Below are 27,055 nucleotides of genomic sequence, written 5' to 3' on the forward strand. Positions count from 1 at the left end.
AATTGTTAATTTTTTATTTCAAAACGTTTATTACTTTCTGGATAGCCCCCGTATAAACAACTGCTGCCCTAAATGCAGGGTGTAGATTATCTTATCGGTTACTCTCACCAAAGAAGTTATAACACCCATATCCGCTACTGCTATACCATAACCTCGAAGCTGGAGGCAGTTTGCAAAACAGAATTATTTTGTTAGAGTAATTATGGTATAAAGCAACAGATCAGTGTTACCTTCTGAGAGGAATTTTGTTATGTTGACCGTATTGTACCTAGTGGAAGTGGCTTGTCGGAAGTGAAAGTCAGAACTACGTAAACATTTAAACAGTAACAAATAATATTTTACTTAGCTATACTGTTTAGAGAGTAAAGAAAACGGTCGCCAGCCTAATCAGGCAAGAGAATGATCAACATTCTTGTTTAAGAAATTAGGTAAGAGTAACTTTAACGGATAACACAACCTATAATTTACCACACGCGAGTGCAATGAACTCTGACACCTGCCTATGTTAACGTTAATGTTGGAACTAACAACTAGAGCAGCACAAACTATTTACAAAAATATAACAGATACCGAAAAACACTATTACTTTCAAGGCTTATTCAAACTGAATGGTCTTTATAACATTACTATTAATATTCACTGCAGAATCATTAATTGGACACAGGTTAAGTATTATTTTTCAAACACTTTCCTGGATGACATAGAATTATAAATGTTGTTCACTGCAGAATTATGAGCTGGTAATAGGTTAAGTCTCTCTCAGTTAAATACTTTACTATTTAAAATGAAGGTTAATTGCAATTCACTAACAGTTTACTGTCTTTTGAATAAAGATATTATTGTCTTCATAAATAGTAGTAAAGGATAACCTGTGGATCTTATTACACTATTAATATGCACTTTCAATACCCAAAAGAAACAAGTGCTTAGCAAGCCAATATAACTTTCCACAAATGCAATTCACGACTTTTGCTGCAGTGAGACACTATGTTGACAAATTTACAAGAAACTGAATCACCTTTTAACATTTACTGCAGGCAGCACTATGATCATTAACTAAGCAAAACTTTATAAGCTTCAGTTTTAAGAACTTAATTTTTAAAAGAAACAGCAAATTGTCTTTATTACCACAGTCTTCTACTTTCAAGTAAATGATTAAATAGGTGACTTTGAAACTCCACTAAACTTTAAATTATACTGTTTCCATCCCTGGGAGGCTTTCACAAGACTACATTTACTACCTCCCACAATTTCATTAAATCCACAGTAAATCTAAACTCTCACTTCTTACCAAAGATCAAACAACATTATTTAATGTTCTGAGGCTTTCATGTTTTTCCCACAAACTAGGACACTCGGTAATCATTATTTAAATGGAGAGGAACCTGAAAGGTGTTGTGATAGGGAAATATCAAGGTAGGTACATAAATTCAGTTATAAGTTACCTTATATTTGTGCACACTAAATCACCAAATAAGCTGATCCTTCACTGTACATTATTATAGTACTCCTTTACAGTGATTGCGCAATGTGATGGCAACTGCATGTTGGTAGGCGGATTTACAGACAGAATTGCTGGACTCTGGCCTTTCTTGGTGGCGATGATGAACACCAATTCCAGAATCGTTTCAGCTACTTATCTATCCATCCGAGGCATTGGAAAGTAGCAGAAAAAGCCTCCCTCGGAACCAGCACAATATAAACCTTTACATGGCAGTGCACAGTTTGGTAGCTCGTCCCCGACTGACTCTTGTTCCACCTTTTCTACCTAGGCCAACCACAATTTGCGCGCGCTACACAGTTCTGTTCCCGAGGGGAACCGCTACACCTTTTATATACTAAAGAACTAAGAACCCTAAGTGAGGATCAGCAGTTTACATAAGAGCAACCAAACACATTAAATGAAACAGAACATTTGTATATATTGACACTTCTACAAAATATTATTCACACAGAAATTACAATTAAATACAGTACGTTTTGTTCCCTCCAATTGAGACAAAGAATGTAAATGACAGATATACTACATTGCATAGAATCAAATCATGACATCAAAGTTTTTTACAAAGAAAGGAGTAAACAAATTGTGTTATCGATTCAATCAAACACATTTACAGAAGCTGACCGATGTAACATTAAATAAAACAAAAGCAAAATAAATCAGTAGAGAATTAGAGATATGGTGTTACAAAGTCGAGGATTTCCCTCTCCACAGCCTTATTGCACCAAGTGTCTCACCTTCTTCGCTGCTCGCTCACATGTAGTTCATTTCTTCATTTCTGGTGATGTCTAGTGCAAGGCAATACTGCAGTACCTAAAGTAAAAGTAGCAACTATTTATCGTCTGCAGCTGTGTGTTACAGAATTTAAGGATAGTTTCAGTTCAGATCCTGTTCTGCCAACCACGTGAGAAAGCAATAAAGGCTGAACAGCGATCTCTCATACTAAACGCCTGGAGGGCAAGAAACATCGCTGAAGTTCCACGATAGGTTTTTCTGCAGGAACTAGTAAATTTTTAATTTGTTTTCAAGACTTATATAAGACATTTGCCTCAGCTGACATACCTCTTTCTAAGTTAAATAATCCGGTTTTAGGGAAGTTTCTCTCCAAATATTCATACCTTGACACTCCTGAAGAGAGAACGTTGAAAGAAAAGTATCTTTCAGAATATTACCAACAAAGTCTTTAACAAATTCATTCCGTGTGTGAAATGAGGAAATCTGTGTAACGTTATACGAAATTAGAGAACATACTGGCAGGAAAGTTGGGAATGTTGTAATTGAGTTTTTAAGAAATGATCAATTAAGCACTGCAGATTTTCTGGCCAGACGGTATGGAGTTTTTGAATGTTTTACTGTTTGTATCAGACGCTGCAGTATACAGGGTTGTCCATTGATAGTGAACGGGCCAAATATCTCACGAAATAACTATCAAACGAAAAAACTACAAAGAACGAAACACGTCTAGCTTGATGGGGGAAACCAGATGGCGCTATGGTTGGCCAGCTAGATGGCGCTGCCATTGGTCAAACGGATACAACTGCTTTTTTTAAAATAGGAACCCCTATTTTTATTACGTATTCGTGTAGTACGTAAAGAAATATGAATGTTTTAGTTGGACCACTTTTTTCGCTTTGTGATAGATGGCGCTGTAATAGTCACAAACGTTTAATTACGTGTTATAACGTAACATTCCGCCAGTGCGGACGGTATTTGCTTCGTGGTACATTACCCGTGTTAAAATGGACCGTTTACCAATTGCGGAAAAGGTCGATATCGTGTTGATGTATGTCTATTGTGATCAAAACGCCCAACGGGCGTGTGCTATGTATGCTGCTCGGTATCCTGGACGACGTCATCCAAGTGTCCGGACCGATCGCCGGATAGTTACGTTATTTAAGGAAACAGGAAGTGTTCAGCCACGTGTGAAACGTCAACCACGACCTGCAACAAATGATGATGCCAAAGTAGGTGTTTTAGCTGCTGTAGCAGCTAATCCGCACATCAGTAGCAGACAAATTGCGCGAGAATCGGGAATCTCAAAAACGTCGGTGTTGAGAATGCTACATCAACATCGATTGCACCCGTACCATATTTCTATGCACCAGGAATTGCATGGTGACGACTTTGAACGTCGTGTACAGTTCTGCCACTGAGCACAAGAGAAATTACGGGACGATGACAGATTTTTTGCACGCGTTCTATTTAGGGACGAGCGTCATTCACCAACAGCGGCAACGTAAACCGTCATAATATGCACTATTGGGCAATGGAAAATCCACGATGGCTGCGACAAGTAGAACATAAGCGACCTTGGCGGATTAATGAATGGTGCGGCAATATGGGAGGAAGGATAATTGGCTCCCACTTTATCGATTACAATCTAAATGGTGCAATGTATGCTGATTTCCGACGTAATGTTCTACCGATGTTACTACAAGATATTTCACTGCATGACAGAATGGCGATGTACTTCCAACATGATGAATGTCCGGCACATAGCTCGCGTGCGGTTGAAGCGGTACTAAAGAGCATATTTCATGACAGGTGGATTGGTCGTCGAAGCACCATACCGTGGCCCGCACGTTCATCGGATCTGACGTCCCCGGATTTCTTTCTTGAATGATATTTGCTATCGTGACCCACCAACAACGCCTGAGAACATGCGTCAGCGCATGTGCGAACATTACGGAAGGCGAACTACTCGCTGTTTAGAGGAATGTCGTTACACGTATTGCCAAATGCAATGAGGTTGACGGACATCATTTTGAGCATTTATTGCATTAATGTGGTATTTACAGGTAATCACGCTGTAACAGCATGCGTTCTCAGAAATGATAAGTTCACAAACGTATATGTATCACATTGGAACAAGCGAAATAAAATGTTCAAACGTACCTACGTTCTGTATTTTAATTAAAAAAACCTACCTGTTACCAACTGTTCGTCTAAAATTGTGAGCCATATGTTTGTGACTGTTACAGCGCCATCTATCACAAAGCGAAAAAAGTGGTCCAACTAAAACATTCATACTTCTTTACGTACTACACGAGTATGTAATAAAAAATGTGGGTTCCTATTTAAAAAAAACGCAGTAGATATCCGTTTGACCTATGGCAGCGCCATCTAGCGGGCCAACCATAGCGCCATCTGGTTTCTCCCCTCAAGCTAGACAAGTTTCGTTGTTTGTAGTTTTTCGTTTGACGCTTATTTCGTGAGATATTTGGCCCGGTCACTATCAGTGGACCACGCTGTATATAAAAGGCAGTGAGAGGTCCTGTTGGTAGTTACTCTAAAATGATCCAAGTTACATGCATTGGCCTGGGTTACACAAACTATGTGAAGAAATTAGGAAACTATATCCTAATATGAATACAATTATTTCTTACGGAAAAGAGTTTTCGTTAAGTTGCCGAGAAGAATTGACGTATTCAAGACTAAAAGCCCAAGGTATCACTGCCACCCACCCCAGTAGTAATACGGTGGGGAACTTGGCTCCAGTATTATGCAGAAAAATTTGATGGTTTTGCCTCAGTCGTTAATGTACTGCACAAAGATGACGCAGCTGCAATTGGAATCCTTCAGGAAATGGTAAGTGACACAGTGTTAAAAATTAATTGGCACACATAAATGGGAGGTGCCGGTGAGGAGGATGAAATGATGATGAGGCCACCACAACACCCAGTTCACGAGTGGAGAAAATCTCCAACCCGGCTGGGAATCTAACCGGGGCCTCGCTGTATTTGAGGCAAGCACGTTACCTTATATATATATATATATATATATATATATATATATATATATATATATATATACGCTGATATGACACTTCCTCACAGATTAAAAATGTGTGCCGGACCGAGTATCGAACTCACGACCTTAGCCTTTCGTGGGCAAGTGCTCTACCAATTTTTTGTTTTCCCCAGCCAGATTCTTTGACTGTTGCGCTGTTTTTTTCAACAAGGGAGCCACTTTCTTGTCAGGAGTGAGGGGTTTTTAGTCTTATTATTTTTTTATTAAGGAAGGTAGGAGAAACAGAAACCTTTATCATTCACAAAATAAACATAGTACGTCCTGACACACTATAACTGTCCTGGAAGGAACCTCGCTGCCGTCCTACCATGCAGCATGAAATAACAACAAAATCAAAGTGGGGCCACCTCCGGCACCCTAAAGAAAAGTATTTATAGATATGAAAACAAAATTTGAAGTACATCCATTTGCTAACTGTGCAAGCGTTAGTTTTTCCTAGGTCGCATACTCGCATAGTGTTCTTAGCCGATCACTTTACTTGGTCGATTTCACAACGAAAACACCGCCGCTCATCTTTGCGCACCCGGCACACCCGAAGTATAAGGCGGGTCCGCAAAAACCGTTACTAGGAAATTGGAATACCAATCCTTGTACTTTTGTAGCCGTAATAGTTTTGTGTGTCCATCTTGCAAGTATTGCCAGTAATCCAGGACGTTCAGTACGTTCGTACGTGTGTCTCTATAGATGTAATGGACCGTGATACCTGTGATCCACGCCACTGCGTTCGTCTTATGACGCCGAAAATACGTTTCATCTGGAAAAAATACTATGTCAGAAGAGACTGCTGTATAGATAATGCGCCGCATGAACGTTATTATCTTTTTGCGAGAGTCCAAACAGCCAATGCCTCGCCGCAGACCAGCCGATGGTCGTCCGTATCCAGCACGCCGCATTGTTGACACAAGGGCGAATCCGCCAAATGTATTGCGTACTTTTTATCATTCGTAGGGTATTTTCGGTTCACGACAATGTACCATGTTGATCTGACTGTTGTAGGTAGGTGGGGGCGGTGGACCGTGCGCTACACCACGTGCCAATTAACAGCTGGATGTTTCCGTTCCACCCTATTCCGGGCGATCTGTCGAAGAAGCAGATGGTACACGTCCTTCGATGTCGACTTCGGGCTAAGCAGGCAGATGGCTGAAGAGACACGTAGGCAGGCTCCAACTGAAAGAAGGGTGGGAATTGTATACATACTGTGTCACGTCTACTCCCTTGCTATGCGTCCGTTCGCTGACACGTTATTTCCGTGTACAGTGGAACTCGCTCTCTCGGATAAATCGGTACCACGTGAGCCCCAACACGCGGCTGTGGACGACGTTGAGGTGCTACCATTCAATACTGGTGTTTCATTAATTTGCAGTAGCTGTATACACCTACCTGTCGCGTGACGTGTGGCCCCTTCCTGGAATGTTGCAGACGTGCTGCAGAACTTCATGCCGTGGCTGATGAACGAGGTGCGGCAGGAGATGGACCAGATGGTGGCCTCGCGCCAGGTGCTGACGGACCTGGTGCGCGACATCGTGCGCTCGCGGCGCGACATCTACATGGCGCTGGTGGAGAGCGACCGCCACCAGCGCTGGCTCGAGGGCCACGAGCACGAGCAGGAGTTCCAGCGGCAGCACGCCGACAGGCTCAAGAAGGAGCAGGAGCTGGCCGAGGTGGAGGCGGCCAAGGCAGAGGTACGTGATGTGGCCTGCTGCTGGGGGCTGGCGAAGAGCGAGAGAGGCTCATAAGGAGAAGGCTGGCAGGGAAGAGCAGGCACGTAGCCTCCTCCTGACAGGTTGGGAGCACTGGACTGTAGATGAGAATAAGCATGTCGAGCTGGTGCTCACATTTCTAAACGTGGAAAGACAAGGGAATTGATGACTGTCACGGATAGTATGAAGTCATGGGCAGAGTAAATGAGTTGCAACGCTTGTAAGATACGCTTCATGCACCTGCATGAGGAAGGTTGGAAGGCTGGAAATGGTACACTCCTAACCATTAAAACTGCAACACCATAAAGTGCAATACATCCTTCGTTATGCAGGTGACTGGCATTTCAGGACAACCAGACGATGTAGATAGAAGTAAAAGTTTAGTATCGACATCCATTGGGATTTCCCACACAGTCCCAGTATCGATACGGGGAACACGTCAGAGATACTCGGAATATATATATATAGAAGATGGTATCTGTTCTTTCGGAAATGTTCATTTCAGGACAACCAGACGATGTAGGTACTAGTAAAAGTTTAGTATCGACACCCATTCGGATTTACCGCACAGCCCGAGTATCGATACAAGAAACACGTCAGAGATACTCGGAATATATACAGGGTGATTCAAAAATGCATGTAAATATTTCAAGGGTGTATTTGTGAGGTAAATATAAGACAAAAATGTTCTATACAATTTTTTCCATACTTGGCTTATTACAGAGTTATGAACAAAACAGGATAATACATTCAATACAACGTAAGGTATTTAATTCCCAGAGTTCACAGTTTAATTACAGTGCATTTGGACTAACAACGCAAACTGATAAATAAACGTGACGTAACAAACTGAAACAATTCCTCGCGAACACTGCATTAATTTAGGTCCTGTTGATTGAACTACAGCAATGCACAATAACTAAGGAAAATTGAAGCATTTTACAGACTGTACTGTACTGTACTGTACTGTATTTGCACAAATCGTAATGCAATGCATGTTCAAAATGCTGTCCCTGAACTTGCAGACAGACCCGTGCTCGTCGCATCAATGATCTCTGCACATTACACAGTCCGTTCAACTCTCCACGAATAATTTCACAACCACCTTCAATTCTTTGTTGTAGCACTTCTCTGTTCGGTACTGCAGAAAAATACACCAATGTCTTTAGTCGGCCCCATAAATAAAAGTGTAAAGGGTTCAGGTCAGGTGATCTGGCTGGCCAAGCAATTGGTCCTCCGCGACCTATCCATCGATGTGGATACGCAGAATTGAGGTACGCCCTTACGTTGCGGCTGTAATGGGCGGGAGCACCATCGTGCATAAACCACATGGTGGCTCGTGTTGCAAGAGGGACATCCTGTAACAATCCAGGCAATTCTCCCTCCAAAAATTCGCAGTACGCGTGCCCATTCAGCCTTGGAGGCAGAACATGAGGTCCGAGTAAGTAATTCCCCACAATACCACACCAAATGTTTATGGAGAATTGATGTTGATATCCACGCACAATTCTCGCGCCAGGATTCTCGACAGCCCACTGGTGCATATTATGCGAATTGATTACACCCGCACGAGTAAACATGGCCTCATCTGTGAATAATATCCGCCGAATGAACATTGGATCATTCAAATGACGCTCTTGTAACCACTGGCAGAATTGCTGACGGCGAGGATAGTCTTCAGGTGTCAATTCGTGCACTTTTTGCAGGTGAAATGGATGCAACTGTTGTCTCCGAAGCAGCCGCCATACAGTAGATTGTGGAAGTCGTACAGCTGCACTAATTTGTCTCGTACTGATAGATGGATCTTGGTCTACCAGGTCCAAAACATGTTCCTCGACGTTCACTGCATGCTCAAGTGGTCGACCTGAATGTGGCCCAGGACGAATGCCATACTCCCGCATACGTCTGTCCACAGATACAAACGTCTGATGACTTGGTAACCGTCTTCCTGGAAACAGCTCACTGTACCTTCGTCTTGCTGCAAGTGCATTTCCATCTGCTGCACCATACACAAGGTGCATATCAGCATACTCACTGTTTGAGTACATCATGTGCACGAAACCTTTAGCCTTCCGACGATGAATGAACGACAGGACGTACTTTTCCGTTACCAACAACATCAGCGCCATCTTCCGTACAGTAGGAGTAAACATCACGTGCAAACAAAAACAAACACTATTCATGCAGTTTCGAATCAACTGTTGGGAGATACGTATGTGAATTACGTACCAGAATATGGCATCCTGCTGCTTGCACTGCCGTCGTTTTGATACGGACATGACTTTCGTATTTAACGATAACTCTGGAATTAAACGTTTATGGAAAAACATTTATAGAACATTTTTGTCTTATATTTACCTCACAAATACACCCTTAAAATATTTACATGCATTTTTGAATCACCCTGTATATGAAGATGAACATGTCCGAAAGGACAGACACCATCGGTGACCATGCATCTTGTTAGAATGAAATTACAATGAAATGAATACCCCTAGCTGCATACAGGCCTTGATATAAGTCAACGGGGACAGTTGAAAATGTGTGCCCCGACCGGGACTCGAAACCGGGATCTCCCGCTTACATGGCAGACCCCTCTATCCACCTGAGCTACCGAGGACACAGAGGACAGTGCGACTGCAGGGACTTATTTCTGGCACGCCTCCCGTGAGACCTACATTCCCAACTTATTGTCGCGCACTATTTCATAGTGCCCCTGCCCATCATACTCATTACACGCGGCTTTTTGCCGATTCCCGCACAGATGGTCAAATCCTTCACTTAAAACTTCTGGGCTGATAAGCCGTGGTCGAAGTATAAAACTCTCCTGACGTTTCGTCTCCGACTGCGGGAGACATCCTCGGAGGTAAAGCGGCGAACTGCGAAGAGAACCCGAGGAAGCGCCGATTATATAGGCAGTACAGAGGGCGCCACTGTCGATCACGTGGCGTCGGCTATGAGATTGTCTCTGCTAATGCCAACAGTCTCGATTGAAAGTAATCGATCGTCACGCTTGCGGTGCAACACTGACATCCAAATTTTATCCAGTTTAACACCTTCGTCTTCCCTGTTAAAATTATTACGTTGTTTGTCAATCTCGATAGCCTCTCTACACAAGCGTGCATAATAATGCGAGGTTTTTGATATGACGCTCGTCTCGCTGAATTTTATTTCATGATCACCTTCCTGGTAAACATGTTCCGCTACAGCCGATTTATCCGTGTGACCCAGGCGACAATTCCTCTTATGTTCAACAAGACGGGTGTTCACACTTCTCTTTGTTGTACCGATGTAAACCTGGCCGCAACCACAAGGAATTTTATATACCCCCGGTGTAGCCAAAGGGTGCCGTGCATCTTTTGCCGACCCTAAAAATTCTTTTATTTTCCTGGTGGGTCTGAAAATAGTTTCCACCCCATACTTGCCTAAAACTTTCCCAATGCGGTCTGTGACCTTACTAATGAACGGAAGAAAAACTTTGCCCTTGACGACTGTTGTTCGTCGATACTCCTTATTCTCTGCCTAGAGCGAAGTGTTCGATCTATATCCTTGCTAGAATAGCCATTCTTCACGAAAGTTGACCGTAGATGTTCAATCTCATCTTTTAAATAAACAGGTTCACAAAGTTTGTACGCCCTGTCTACCAAAATTTTCATTACACCTCTTTTTTGTCTAGGGTGGAGGTTTGATTCTTTGTGTAGATAACGATCAGTATGTGTGGGCTTTCTATGCACCTTATGGCCCAACGTTCCATCCCGTCGTTTAATCACAGACACGTCCAGGAAGTTCAATTGCCCATTCCTTTCCGTCTCCATAGTGAATTGGATTTTCGGATTAATGCTGTTTAAATGGGTCAGGAAGGCATCCAACTCCTCTGCTCCGTGTGTCCATACTACGAACGTGTCATCGACGTAGCGATACCATCTGGCTGGTCTCTTACTGGCAGTCTGCAACGCCCGTTGTTCAAAAGTATCCATAAATAAGTTAGCCACAGCAGGACTGAGAGGACTGCCCATAGCCACCCCGTCAATCTGTTCATTAAAGTTATTATTGTATTGAAAGTAGGTTGTGGTCAGGCAGTGTCGGAATAATGCCACAATATCGGTAGGAAAAATACCCGCTATGCGTAAGATAGCTTCGTTTACCGGAATCACGGGAAATAACGACACAACGTCAAAACTGACGAGGATATCATCCGGGCCCACGCTCGTTTCCTTTTACTTGTCAGTGAAATGAGCTGAATTTTTGATATGACTGTCCATCCTTTAACTTGTCAATGAAATGAGCTGAATTTTTAATATGACTGTCCATCCTTTAACTTGTCAATGAAATGAGCTGAATTTTTAATATGACTGTCCGTCCTACAAACGAGCGTGGGCCCGGATGATATCATCGTCAGTTTTGACGTTGAGTCGTTATTACCAGAGACAATCTCATAGCCGACGCCACGTGATCGACAGTGGCGCCCTCTGTACTGGCTATATAATCACCGGCCGTGTAAGCTTACATTGTAAGATGATCAAATGGCCGGTGAGCCTTAACTACACTCCTGGAAATGGAAAAAAGAACACATTGACACCGGTGTGTCAGACCCACCATACTTGCTCCGGACACTGCGAGAGGGCTGTACAAGCAATGATCACACGCACGGCACAGCGGACACACCAGGAACCGCGGTGTTGGCCGTCGAATGGCGCTAGCTGCGCAGCATTTGTGCACCGCCGCCGTCAGTGTCAGCCAGTTTGCCGTGGCATACGGAGCTCCATCGCAGTCTTTAACACTGGTAGCATGCCGCGACAGCGTGGACGTGAACCGTATGTGCAGTTGACGGACTTTGAGCGAGGGCGTATAGTGGGCATGCGGGAGGCCGGGTGGACGTACCGCCGAATTGCTCAACACGTGGGGCGTGAGGTCTCCACAGTACATCGATGTTGTCGCCAGTGGTCGGCGGAAGGTGCACTTGCCCGTCGACCTGGAACCGGACCGCAGCGACGCACGGATGCACGCCAAGACCGTAGGATCCTACGCAGTGCCGTAGGGGACCGCACCGCCACTTCCCAGCAAATTAGGGACACTGTTGCTCCTGGGGTATCGGCGAGGACCATTCGCAACCGTCTCCATGAAGCTGGGCTACGGTCCCGCACACCGTTAGGCCGTCTTCCGCTCACGCCCCAACATCGTGCAGCCCGCCTCCAGTGGTGTCGCGACAGGCGTGAATGGAGGGACGAATGGAGACGTGTCGTCTTCAGCGATGAGAGTCGCTTCTGCCTTGGTGCCAATGATGGTCGTATGCATGTTTGGCGCCGTGCAGGTGAGCGCCACAATCAGGACTGCATACGACCGAGGCACACAGGGCCAACACCCGGCATCATGGTGTGGGGAGCGATCTCCTACACTGGCCGTACACCACTGGTGATCGTCGAGGGGACACTGAATAGTGCACGGTACATCCAAACCGTCATCGAACCCATCGTTCTACCATTCCTAGACCGGCAAGGGAACTTGCTGTTCCAACAGGACAATGCACGTCCGCATGTATCCAGTGCCACCCAACGTGCTCTAGAAGGTGTAAGTCAACTACCCTGGCCAGCAAGATCTGCAGATCTGTCCCCCATTGAGCATGTTTGGGACTGGATGAAGCGTCGTCTCACGCGGTCTGCACGTCCAGCACCAACGCTGGTCCAACTGAGGCGCCAGGTGGAAATGGCATGGCAAGCCGTTCCACAGGACTACATCCAGCATCTCTACGATCGTCTCCATGGGAGAATAGCAGCCTGCATTGCTGCGAAAGGTGGATATACACTGTACTAGTGCCGACATTGTGCATGCTCTGTTGCCTGTGTCTATGTGCCTGTGGTTCTGTCAGTGTGATCATGTGATGTATCTGACCCCAGGAATGTGTCAATAAAGTTTCCCCTTCCTGGGACAATGAATTCATGGTGTTCTTATTTCAATTTCCAGGAGTGTATATATACATGAAGTTGGTATCTGTTCTTTCGGACATGTCCCCGTTGACTTATATCAACGCCTGTATGCAGCTGGGGGTTTTCATTTGATTTTAATTTCATACTCGGAATACATATTCCGCCCGCAGCTTGTTTCCAAGCGTAGAACGCCGCCGCCGCCGCCGCCGCCGCGGTCGGCGCGTCAAGTGCAGTCGCCGCTGACGAGTGTTGGCCGGTCTGGCTCTTGCTAGACAGTCTCTCTCGCTGGTATTTGAAGCCTCTTGTTACGCACTGTTGAACAGTACATTCTTGGTATTGCCTGTACTGCGTTTGTTATTCAGATTGCTCGCTGGTCTGTTGTGTACGCTTAAGACGACTTTCTTGCGCTGTGGATTTGTTTTTCGTTAGCTATTCACTTTCCGAACCCCGCTGTCATCGATCTCTGGAACTGCCTATTATTTCACCAATCTCTGCGTTACCGCCAGCGCAACTGCGTTTTACTTTCGCACAGCTGATTTCTCTTTCATAAATAAAATTTGTTCATTAGTTGTTTTTGAGACGGCCATGGTATGCCTCACGAGACAAATAGAAACGGCTGCCATCACGTATCGGAACGCGACAGCATCAGGGTCGTGACCTATCGAGCGTGTGTTATATCATTCTACATTAGCAACTTTGTGGTGCGTGACGGTACTCCTGCCCGCGTTTTGGCTTAGAACCGTCTGTATGGAACTGATAAAGGCGAAGTTTCATTTGCCAGACGCATTTCGCCTCAATGTGTTGAGGCATCATCAGTCACCTCAATAAATACTCACTTTCATTTGTATGCAGCATTTTCATGTTAAATATTCTGGTATTGTACATGTATGTTGCAAACATTTCTGATCTAGGCACCTTCCGTTCAGTACACATTTATTACTTATTTCGTGTGCCATTGAGCACGATCTCAATGGCCCCACGCGACTAGCGCCCAAGAGGACAAACACATTGTGCACTCTCCCAAGCAGGATCGTTGAGCTGTGTCACTTTCAAGTGGTCAGGGAATCAGATTGATTGCAGAGAGATACGTATCTGCACGGGATGTCCAACGATCTCTGGAGGACGACAGACTACCAGCATGGTGACGGTTGTTGCAGTTTCCCTTACCATGTCAGCAGTGAGAGGTGTGCTGACAGTGCACCCCAACGAACATTCTCAGAAATTTCTTCCTCAAATTAAAGCCTATGTATCATACTAGTAGAATTCTCTTGGCCAGAAATGCTGTTTTGCCAGTACTAGTCTGCTTTATACGTCCTCCTTGCTCCGTCCATCATTGGTTATTCTGCTGCTCAGGAAGTAGAATTCCTTAACTTCATCTTCTTCATGATCAACATTCGTGATATTGAGTATCTCGCTGTTCTCATTTCTGCTACTTCTCATTACTTTCGTCTTTCTTCGATTTACTCTCAGTCCATATTCCGTGCTCAGACTGTTCATTCCGTTCAGTAGATCTTGTGTACGCGGCTCGTGGTCTTGCGGTAGCGTTCTCGCTTCCCGCGCACGGGGTCCCGGGTTCGATTCCCGGCGGGGTCAGGGATTTTCTCTGCCTCGAGATGACTGGGTGTTGTGTGTCTTTCATCATCGTTTCATCCTCATTCACTCTCAAGTCGCCGTAGTGGCGTTAAAGAACTTGTGGAGCGGCGACCGAACCGCCCCCAAGGGGTCTCCCAGCCACCAATGCCATGAGCGTGTGTATATATAGTAGACCCTGTAATTCTTCTTCACTTTCACTGAAGATAGCAATAGCATCTGCATATTCTTTCACCTTGAATTTTAATCAAAATATTTTAACATTTATCTTACTTCCATCATTGTTTCTTCCATATACAGATTGAATAGTAAGGGTGAAATACAACATCCCTATCTTACACCCTTTTAAATCCGCGAAGTTCGTTCTCGGTCTTTTTCTCTTAATATGCCCTCTTGGCTCTTGTACATGTTGTATATTACCCATCTCTTCCTGTTGCTTACACCTATTTTCCTCGAATTTCGAACATTTTGCACCATTTGACAATGTCGAACACTTTTTCAGAGTTTGACAGATCCTATGAACTTGATATTTTGTCAAAAACTGACATATTGAGCCCGTGCCTGTGTACAAAATAGAAGATTACAGCAATCAACCACTTTTTATAATGCTATTTATTTACTTAAATAGCGCCGTTACCGGTTTCGAACCGGTAGGTTCATCTTCAGACGTCTAGTTCACGTTTTACATTACGTTTTCAGTTTTGTTTCCCCATCTGACAATTACGATTAAAAAGACGCTGCCTCACATCTTGTTTTGGTTGTAGGGCATCACCACCCCAAGGAAGTTTTGTCAGATGGGGAAGCAAAAGACGAAATGTAATATAAAACGTTAACTAGCCATCTGAAGATGAACCTATCGGTTCGAAACCGGTAACGGCGTTATTTAAGTAAGTAAGTAGCAATATAAAAAGTGGCTCGTTGCTGTAATCTTCTTTGTAAGAATCAACCTACATCCTATGAACTTGTCTTGATTTTTCTTTAGTCTTACTTCATTATCAACCGTAAGGTCAGATCTGCCTCTCTGGTGCCTTCACCATCCTCAAAGCCCAACTGATCGTCACCTAACACACCCTCAATTTTCTTTTCCATTTTTCTGTATATTATTCTTGTCAGCAACTTGGATGCATGAGCTTTTAATCTAATTATGCGATAATTCTCGGACTTTCGTGTCTTAATCGTGGGAATTGTGTTGACGACGTCTTTTTTGAAATTAAAATGCATATTGAGTTACTCACCCACTGTCCCCATATACTTTCTCTATCTCTTCATCCCGACTCTAGAACGTTATCCTTTAGTTGGATATTCAGTCTTTTTCTCATGGCCACCTCCCGTTTGACAGTTCCCTCCCGGAGATCCGGATGGGGGACAATTCCCGGATTTTTTTGCCAATTGGGAAATCGTCATGACACATTTTCAGTTACAGGCCACATGTCCTGTTAATACACATTATGTGTCTTTAATGCTGTGGTTTCCATTGCCTTCTGCATACTGATGCCGTTGATCGTTGCTGATTCGTCCACCTTTAGGGCAGTTTCTCACCCCAAAAACAAGAGATTGCCCTGAACCTATGCTCGCTCCTCCGCCCCCTTTGACAAGGTCGTTGGCAGAATGAGGGTGACTTCTTATGCCGGAAGTCTTCGGCCACCAGTGCTGATAATTTTGAATCAAAATCTAAGCGGTGGCGGGGTTCGAACCCGGGACCGAGAACGTTTTGATTACTAATCAAAGACGCTACTCCTAGACACGTGTCAAATCCTTTGGCCGTGTTGTAGTGTTTCAACAAGGTAACGCAAAACCACATCTTGCCTTTGCTACGTGAGCTGATTGTTGCCCTGGATGTCACGTTCTCCAAATCTCACACCCACTCGCCAGGCAATTCGACTGATTATCTCTGGCACACAGTCGATGTAACATGGAATGATGTACCCACACGTGTCATCCAAGCTCAGTAAGACTTCCAAATCACGTACAAATTTATGCATGTATTCTTCCTGCTATACTGTGTATGCACAATGAGTTAAATTCGTTCATTTGCTGTCTATCCTGATTTTACAATTTTAATAGCCAACGGTGCACTTCAGTCTTCTACTCCGATTATTAGTGGGCGTTGTTTTACAGACATTAAGAATGGCGCAAAAGACTGGCACCGCACGAGCATACATTCCACAGTATAACATTCCGACAACTTATTTATGATTTGTTGGGAATCTGTAAAAAAGGAAATCGAATTATAGTAGGGACAATAGTTGACAAATACAGTCCAGTTCCATAAGTTAGTTGTTGTTAAGGAAAACACGAGGCTTGAGGAATTTATTGTGGTCCTGAAAGAATCGCAAGGATAATTTTCTCAACTATTTGAGGACATTGCCAGTCTTACATCTGTTTTCAAGACCATTTGCGATTTAAGTTGAAAGCACCCATGCACATGTACAGATGTGACTCATTGTTCTGTAATGTAGTCCCCATTTTAAAGGCAAATCCCTGCACATTAAAATTATCCAGAATGTCTACATTGTTTTTCTCAGGTAGAGTTCCCACACCTTCATTATTGCAAAAGTGCCAAATATTTTGGTCAAGATAGTATGGGTATGAAAGACATTTTTTCGATTAAAAACCAAACTAAACTCCGTCCGAACAGACCTTGGAAGGTCCAACAATACCGACCGGCCGCCGTGTCATCCTCAGGCCAAAGGCGTCACTAGATGCGGATATGGAGGGGCATGTGATCAGCACACCGCTCTCCCGGCCCTATGTCAATTAACGAGACTGGAGCCGCTACTTCTCAATCAAGTAGCTCCTCAGTTTGCCTCACAAGATCTGAGTGCACCCCGCATTAGACTAATGAAGTCATGATTATGTGACAAACTGAGTGCAAAAATCTTTGAAACTAGAATTAGATTTTCACTCTGCAGCGGAGTGATATCAAACTTTCTGGCAGATTAAAACTGTGTGCCAGACCGAGACTCGAACTCGGGGCCTTTTTCCTTACGCGGGCAAGTGCTCTACCAATTGAGCCACCCAAGCACGACTCACGCCCCGTCCTCACAGCTTTACTTCCGCCAGTACCTCGTCTCCTACCTTCCATACTTTACAGGAGCTCTCCTGCGAAACTTGTAGAACTAGCACTCCTGAAAGAAACGATATTGCTGAGACACGGCTTAGCCACAGCCTGGGGGATATTTCCAGAATGAGAGAGTTGCAGAGTGAAAATCTCATTCTGGAAACATCCCCCAGGCTGTTGCAGAGTGAAAATCTCATTCTGGAAACATCCCCCAGGCTGTGGCTAAGCCATGTCTCCGCAATATCCTTTCTTTCAGGAGTGCTAATTCTGCAAGTTTCGCAGGAGAGCTCCTGTAAAGTTTGGAAGGTAGGAGACGAGGTACTGGCGGAAGTAAAGCTGTGAGGACGGGGCGTGAGTCGTGCTTGGGTAGCTCAGTTGCTAGAGCACTTGCCTGCGAAAGGCAAAGGTTCCCTAGTTCGAGTCTCGGTCTGGCACACAGTTTTAATCTGCCAGGAAGTTTCATCTGTGAAACTTTCTGCAACTATTCATAAGCCAGCATACTGTACCAGATAAAAATTTTAATGTCTTCAACGCTCGAAAAATAATAAAATTTGTTTCGTTTGTGATCTGTGCTCTAGAGAAATACGAAATATGAAACTAAGACATATGCATTGAGACTGCATTGCCATCTAAATATGGTATATTCGCAGTTTCCCTCTCTTCCCCCTCCTCTCACTCAGACAGCGTGGTCTGGTGGTGTGGTTGTGGGGGAAATGTGCATCCAGGCTGAGTACTATGTTACGTGAGCAGGGCATGGCTCGTGAATCGAATACTTGGCTGCCCTGGAATAACCGGAAATGTGACACTTCAAGGCTGGTGGATGGGCTCTATTTTCGAGGTCTTCATGACGTTCCGTTTCAATATGATACCACAAGGTCACATACAGATCTCTTTCCCACTGGAAACATCTGCTCATGGGTTGCAGATACGCTGATACGCCACCACTTGACAGCCACTATTAATCAACAACTATTGGATAGAGTTGAACCAATATGAAATTACATATCCACACCAGTCATCCAATCTCAGTTCGACTTATTTCCCTACATGGTTCAAGCCATTGTTGTTGCCAGAGGCAGCAGCTCTGGGTATTACTTTCTGTACATTCTGTAGTTCCAAATCACTTCCTACTCCACTGTGAATGCGCAATAAGTAGAATTTCGTTATTTGCAATCCTTTCTGGTGTAGAATTTTTTTTACCAGCTTTGTGTGTCCTTGTTAAAACACTATAATTTTACCGCTCTGCAGGATTTCGAAGTGTCTCGTTTCTGAAACTGGTACTTTAACGTTGCAGGAGGCAGCAGACGAAGAAGAGTCCGGAGCGTCGTCTTAGTTCTCAGCATCTCCACCGCGGCCCTTGGCGCTACTGCCTCTGGAGCGCCACAGCGCTGCCAACGGACGACAGGTGAACCATTTCGACACACCGCTCCGCCAAATTACCAGAAGAAAATGCCAACGTTCGGAGAGTGCAAGCAGAGATGTACAACACAAATTTTTGCCCTGTTAATGTCATTTCAGATAATTTATTCAATACAATCGTTTCATCGATTCATGTCCTCTGTCGTTAAAATAAAGATCAGCTGAAATAATGTTAGCAGTTTTAAAACTTTTAAAATAAGACCATTTGCAATAGAATTTATAAATACCTAGTACAGACAATCGTTCTTAGTAGCAAACAATATGGATTTCAAATAAGACTATCATCTGAGCAGGATATATTTACTAGACTGAATAAATCAGATATTATAACTATTTTGATTATTTTGTGACTTGGCTAAGGCTTCTGTTTGTGTAAAACCATGATATCTTCATGATGGTGAAGTCAAAATGTTATGTAGTGCAAGACACAGCAGTTTGATTATTTCTATCTCACTTCTATGACAAAAAGCCTTGTGTAACATTTTCACAGATATTACGTTAGCAATAGGCACTCAGCATTTGAATCAATCAGTGAGGTCCACCATGGAGTTCTGTTCTATGTTCTTTCTGTTACTTATAATCTTAAATGATCTTACCAGAAGGTGTAACCTCTTCACAGTCGATGCAAGTATGAAAATTAAAAATAAGTTGAGCCTTATTATTTAAAAAAGAACAACAATTGTAATATTTGAAGGCATCAACAGATGTTACAGAACTCCTTAACCTGTGACAAAAGTTTATTCAAAGTACGAAGTGTACTGATCAGTGTTGATTTTTATTGCATCTGGAATGTGCACATCCTCAATGTAATGAAGTGCCGTAGTTAACCTATTACTTAAAATTGAAGAACTTAGTTTGTCATACTTATTCCCATTCTATAATGAATTAAAGAATAATTTTTTGTGAATTCGATTAATGGGGATAATAACATTTCAGAATACAGAAGTGTATAACGAATTATATCTGGTATTAATTCTGGAACGTCCTGAAGAATATTGTTCAAAATAGATGTTATTTTGACAATTATTTCTCGACTAATATATTCATTAATGCCCTTTGTTTTTACCGATATTTCATTTTGTTGTAAAAATTGTAAAGTATATATGAAGAGTGGAAATAGTAAAACATAGCAAGGGACAAATCTCATATTTGTCAGGACAATGTATGTCTTTTTGTACATTGCTATCCAAAAGTTGAGAAGATAGTCTGAGACCACAGAATTATATTTCCCACCCCATTACAGCAAAATTTAATGACCCCAACTATGAAATAAATAATTTATTAAGAACATCCTAGGTGCCATACCAGGGAACTGACTGATTCCTGGCACCAATAAAAAAATTTTTGTTTAAAGTGCCAGTACTACTGAGGCTCTATGTTTCATTTGTGATAAGACATGCACAGAATTACACCATTGATGTTTTAACTAGTGCAACTTAGTCAACCGAAACAACTTCTCATATCAATGATTTTTACAAGAGAATAACAAAATTAAATCAATTTTTTATCGCACATATGTTTCTTACACAACTCCATTCGTGATAACAGATAGTTAAGGATACTTATAAAACTCCCTGTGCAGTTCAGGTAGAAATGGCTTTTCATAGCATTTTCCAGACACATGTCATTTTGTCTCTTCACGGTTCTAACTATTCTTACTATTTTTAAAACCCAGATTTTGTCCTTTCATTATAAAGAAGTTTTATTGGTGCAAAGAAACTTAAAAGCACACTGCTTTGCATGCAAACTGTACATCAACAAAACAGGCAGATATTGAGCTCTTGGAACTCCAGTGGAAAGAACTGTATGGGATAAATACCACGAGCCATCTAGTAATGAATGTTACAAAGATTTTTAACTTGACTTGACACTTGGAACTAAGCTATGAAGATGCAACAGAGTACGGAGAACATAATAGCATTAAAAACACGTTTTGTGAAAAAATGGCTCTTAGAATTCTTTTACATTTGCATTCTTCAATTTTATGCTCCACAGATTGGAAACAATTACAAAATGTTCCTCTGGTGGGCAGTTACGTGGATACCTCTAATGAACTTCTGCCTCTCAATATCTCTAAGACACAGAACCACCCATTCACTAACACTACAGTGAAAATGATATGCAGTGGTTTTTAAGTGCGAACGACAAGAAATGTGGCATTATGTAGAACAAATTGTATTTTTATTCCAAGGCTACTCCTATTATAGTCACATAAATAAGATTAATAAAGATGATGAAGGGATCTTGTCTTCTTGAGTAACAGATAGAATTCAGTACAGCGGGAGCGTTATTTCTAAAAGACGTGATTTAAATGGAAGGTAGATCAACATAACACATTGATTCCATTCTTCCTCATACTCATGAAGTGACATGTCCTGATAGACATTTCACAAAGCTGAACGAAGGGTGGTGTCTAAACTCTAATTCTGAATTCGATATGGTGATCTAACTGTTACTAATACGAACGGCAGTAACTGTGAACTTTAAATGACACAATCTACCACAATGCACTTAAATCAGATACTCCGGAACCTCTGAACCCACTACCTTTCTCTTCCTTCTTTATTAAGTAAATGCGACCACAAGTGCCTAAACTCCGAGTCTTTCCTCAGTCACATTCAACGACACATACCAAAATCGAAAATCCAGCAACTCATCCTCAGGAGAGACTCCATCATCATTAAAACTTCAGTGTACACAGACGAAGAAATTGAAAGTGAAATGAATTCGCTACGGGGTATGAACGAACGCAAAGCACTACACATTCTAAATGATAATGGGATATCCCTACTTAGTAAGAGTTATCTCAGAATCACCAGACTCCGTGTACAAACGAATAAAATTGGGGCTTTGATTTACCATAGGAAGCCTCCTGCAGAAGCATCCAGAACAACCACACAACAATATCGATGGCCGCGATGCCTCCATCATAACGATTTCATCACCCATAATTCCAAGTACTGCAAGCAACATCACCGTCAGGAAAACAACGCTCGAACTTACAACCTCCCATCTACGCCAACACCCGCGATCAGTTTCGTCCCAGCTACTCCCACAAGTCCAAACGCCAACCCCCACCGAAAAAAACTAGAACACATTATCTCCAAAGTACTTCATCGAACCAATTCCCTACATCCTCCGCCCACCATTGAAGCCATCAGCTGTTTCGTAACCTTAGTCTTCCAAAATATGTGCCCTTTGGAAAGACTCCACGTCCTCCAGCAAATAACTCTCGCCACTATCTTCCATCTAAATACATACGTCGTTTCCAAAACAAATCTTATTTCGTATCTGATGACCTCGAAACACTCTTTTGACCCTAACTCTCCAACACATCTCCGTGTATTTGAAAATGACGCAGCAGACGAACAATATCCCTCACCAAAATATCCTTTTTCTGCAGCTCCAATAAGTATATACAAGAAACAAATATCGGTTCTCCCCCTCAACTATTCCTAAACGATCCAACTGAGGAATTCATTCTCGCTATCTTTCCACAGAAACTCGCACTTGCCCTTTCCATGTCTGTATCCATTCGAGCCATGCAATCACTTACGACTTCGGTACCAGCTTAGTCTGTATTTTAACACAAACATAATCGCTGCCGCTCTTAACCTGCACTTCCACAAATCTGCCACAATCAGCGGTGACGCTTATCAATATTCACCCTGATCACGAAATCCTCATCCCTGCTCACACCATCCCTGACGCAGATATTACCACCGATGCATTATTGCTTCCAATAACCTCTTGAGGTACATAATAATAAAAGTAGATACAGCTGGAAGTCTACAGGGTGGTCCACTGATAGTGAACCGGGCCAAATGTCTCACGAAATAAGCATCAAACGAAAAAACTACAAAGAACGAAACCCATCTAGCTTGAAGGGGGGAACCAGATGGCGGTATGGTTGGCCCGCTAGATGGCGCTACCATAGGTCAAACGGATATCAACTGCGTGTTTTTAAATAGGAACCCCCATTTTTTATTACATATTCGTGTATTACGTAAAGAACTATGAATGTTTTAGTTGGACCACTTTTTTCGCTTTGTGACACATGGCGCTGTAATAGTCACAAACGCCACTTTTTTCGCTTTGTGACACATGGCGCTGTAATAGTCACAAACGTATAAGTACGTGGTATCACGTAACATTCCACCAGTGCGGACGGAATTTGCTTCGTGATACATTACCCGTGTTAAAATGGACCGTTTACCAATTGCGGAAAAGATCGATATCGTGTTCATGTATGGCTATTGTGATCAAAATGCCCAACGGGCGTGTGCTACGAATGCTGATCGGAATCCTGGACGACATCATCCAAATGTCCGGACCGTTCGCCGGATATTTACGTTATTTAAGGAAACAGGAAGTGTTCAACCACATGTGAAACGTCAACCACGACCTGCAACAAATGATGATGCCCAAGGTGTTTTAGCTGCTGTCGCGGCTAATCCGCACATCAGTGGCAGACAAATTGCGCGAGAATCGGGAGCCTCAAAAACGTCGGTGTTGAGAATGCTACATCAACATCGATTGCACCCATACCATATTTCTATGCACCAGGAATTGCATGGCGACGACTTTGAACGTCGAGTACAGTTCTGCCACTGGGCACATGAGAAATTACGGGACGATGGCAGATTTTTTGCACCCGTTCTACACTCCTGGAAATTGAAATAAGAACACCGTGAATTCATTGTCCCAGGAAGGGGAAACTTTATTGACACATTCCTGGGGTCAGATACATCACATGATCACACTGACAGAACCACAGGCACATAGACACAGGCAACAGAGCATGCACAATGTCGGCACTAGTACAGTGTATATCCACCTTTCGCAGCAATGCAGGCTGTTATTCTCCCATGGAGACGATCGTAGAGATGCTGGATGTAGTCCTGTGGAACGGCTTGCCATGCCATTTCCACCTGGCGCCTCAGTTGGACCAGCGTTCGTGCTGGACGTGCAGACCGCGTGAGACGACGCTTCATCCAGTCCCAAACATGCTCAATGGGGGACAGATCCGGAGATCTTGCTGGCCAGGGTAGTTGACTTACACCTTCTAGAGCACGTTGGGTGGCACGGGATACATGCGGACGTGCATTGTCCTGTTGGAACAGCAAGTTCCCTTGCCGGTCTAGGAATGGTAGAACGATGGGTTCGATGACGGTTTGGATGTACCGTGCACTATTCAGTGTCCCCTCGACGATCACCAGTGGTGTACGGCCAGTGTAGGAGATCGCTTCCCACACCATGATGCCGGGTGTTGGCCCTGTGTGCCTCGGTCGTATGCAGTCGTGATTGTGGCGCTCACCTGCACGGCGCCAAACACGCATACGACCATCATTGGCACCAAGGCAGAAGCGACTCTCATCGCTGAAGACGACACGTCTCCATTCGTCCCTCCATTCACGCCTGTCGCGACACCACTGGAGGCGGGCTGCACGATGTTGGGGCGTGAGCGGAAGACGGCCTAACGGTGTGCGGGACCGTAGCCCAGCTTCATGGAGACGGTTGCGAATGGTCCTTGCCGATACCCCAGGAGCAACAGTGTCCCTAATTTGCTGGGAAGTGGCGGTGCGGTCCCCTACGGCACTGCGTAGGATCCTACGGTCTTGGCGTGCATCCGTGCGTCGCTGCGGTCCGGTCCCAGGTCGACGGGCACGTGCACCTTCCGCCGACCACTGGCGACAACATCGATGTACTGTGGAGACCTCACGCCCCACGTGTTGAGCAATTCGGCGGTACGTCCACCCGGCCTCCCGCATGCCCACTATACGCCCTCGCTCAAAGTCCGTCAACTGCACATACGGTTCACGTCCACGCTGTCGCGGCATGCTACCAGTGTTAAAGACTGCGATGGAGCTCCGTATGCCACGGCAAACTGGCTGACACTGACGGCGGCGGTGCACAAATGCTGCGCAGCTAGCGCCATTCGACGGCCAACACCGCGGTTCCTGGTGTGTCCGCTGTGCCGTGCGTGTGATCATTGCTTGTACAGCCCTCTCGCAGTGTCCGGAGCAAGTATGGTGGGTCTGACACACCGGTGTCAATGTGTTCTTTTTTCCATTTCCAGGAGTGTATTTAACGACGAAGCATCATTCACCAACTGCGGTAACGTAAACCGACATAATATGCACGATTGGGCATCGGAAAATCCACGATGGATGCGACAAGTGGAACATCAGCGACATTGGCGGGTTAATGTATGGTGCGGCATTATGGGAGGAAGGATAATTGGCCCCCACTTTATCGATGGCAAACTAAATGGTGCAATGTATGCTGATTTCCTACGTAATATTCCACCGATGTTTCACTGCATGACAGAATGGCGATGTACTTCCAACATGATAGATGTCCGGCAGATAGCTCACGTGCGGTTGAAGCGGTACTGAATAGCATATTTTATGACAGATGGATTGGTTGTTGAAGCACCATACCATGGCCTACACGTTCACCGGATCTGACGCTCCCGGAATTTTTTCTGTGGGGAAAGCTGAAGGATATTTGCTATCGTGATCCACCGACAACGCCTGACAACATTCGTCAACGCATTGTCAATGGATGTGCGAACATTACGGAAGGCGAACTACTTGCTGTTGAGAGGAATGTCGTTATACGTATTGCCAAATGCACTGAGGTTGACGGACGTCATTCTGAGTATTTATTCTATTGATGTAGTATTTACAGGTAATCACGCCGTAACAGCATGCGTTCTCAGAAATGATTAAGTTCACAAAGGTACATGTATCACATTGGAACAACCAAAATAAAATATTCAAACGTACCTACGTTCTGTATTTTAATTAAAAAAACCTACCTATTACCAACTGTTCGTCTAAAATTGTGAGCCATATGTTTGTGACTATTACAGCGCCATCTATCACAAAGCGAAAAAAGTGGTCCAACTAAAACATTCATATCTCTTTACGTACTACACGAATATGTAATAAAAATGGGGGTTCCCATTTAAAATAACGCAGTTGATTTCCGTTTGACCTATGGCAGCGAAATCTAGCGGGCCAACCATAGCGCCATCTGGTTTTCCCCTGTAAGCTAGACGAGTTTCGTTCTTTGTAGTTTTTTCGTTTGACGCTTATTTCGTGAGATATTTGGCCCGGTCACTATTAATGGATCACATGTCCTTCTCCGATTACACATTCTTTACCAAACCCTCCCAGATCCAGTCCTAATCATCTACCCGGACAAAACCAGGATTAACCCCGAGAAGACTGGGATACATACCGTGCCAGAATCCATACTCTAATCTAAAGCTACGACTACGAACTTTAAAACCATGACAATATTCACAAAACCATGACAATATTCACCGGAAGACTGATTTCCGACAACACACCATTCAAATGCAGGTTCCAATCAAATCCCATTATGAACCCTCTACTATGAACGTCGTACTCTCCCTCCCTGCCCTACTCAAAGCAGCCCATCATCTCCACAGAGAATTTCGTCATCCTTCTGACCCGGACACTGCCACACGCCGCTGGTGACTCTAATGACATGTTCGCAGATACTTACATGTTAAACGACGTCAGGATTCACACCTGACGTACACTGAACTAAACGAAACATCAATAAACTGTATGACGTACTGGAAAGCACTCCATAGGCTTCTTGGAGACAACCCCACTCCCACGTATATTATTCTACACAACAACAGACCCCTTCCTAATAACATCGGCAGAGCCAACTACTTCGCATGCTACCTAGAGAACACTCTGACGATCCCACATGTTCCCAACTTGATAAATGGTTGGATCACTACATGTATGAACGTACAAACAGATTTCCCAGCTTTCACGCCAAGCTTACTTACAGAGCATTTCACGAACAGGCCTAAACACCCCAGTAACAGCTGAAGATAATAAACAAACACTTGCTAAGAAGAGAAACTCTGTCGTTGTCACGATACCATTACATACTCTACTACCTCAAGGAAAGTTCTCGACTCTACCCCGAATCTCTTGCTATTATTTCAATACCATCCTCTACACAGGTCATTACCCAGAGCTGTGGAAAACATCCTAAA

At 43.8% G+C, this 27,055-nt stretch overlaps 1 protein-coding gene across 1 annotated transcript in view; it reads left to right on the forward strand.

Moving 5' to 3' along the window:
- LOC124545131 (radial spoke head protein 3 homolog) overlaps positions 1–19,962 on the forward strand; it is a 318,786-nt gene extending 298,824 nt beyond the window's left edge. The window contains exons 8-9 of the mRNA XM_047123957.1: positions 6,731–6,993; positions 18,881–19,962. Of these exons, the coding sequence (XP_046979913.1) occupies positions 6,731–6,993; positions 18,881–18,919 (302 nt within the window). The 3' untranslated portion in view covers positions 18,920–19,962. The remainder of the gene's footprint in view (positions 1–6,730; positions 6,994–18,880) is intronic.
- The last annotated feature ends 7,093 nt before the right edge of the window (positions 19,963–27,055 follow it).

The sequence above is a fragment of the Schistocerca americana genome, chromosome 8 (assembly GCF_021461395.2).
Source record: "Schistocerca americana isolate TAMUIC-IGC-003095 chromosome 8, iqSchAmer2.1, whole genome shotgun sequence".
Lineage (NCBI taxonomy): Eukaryota > Metazoa > Arthropoda > Insecta > Orthoptera > Acrididae > Schistocerca > Schistocerca americana.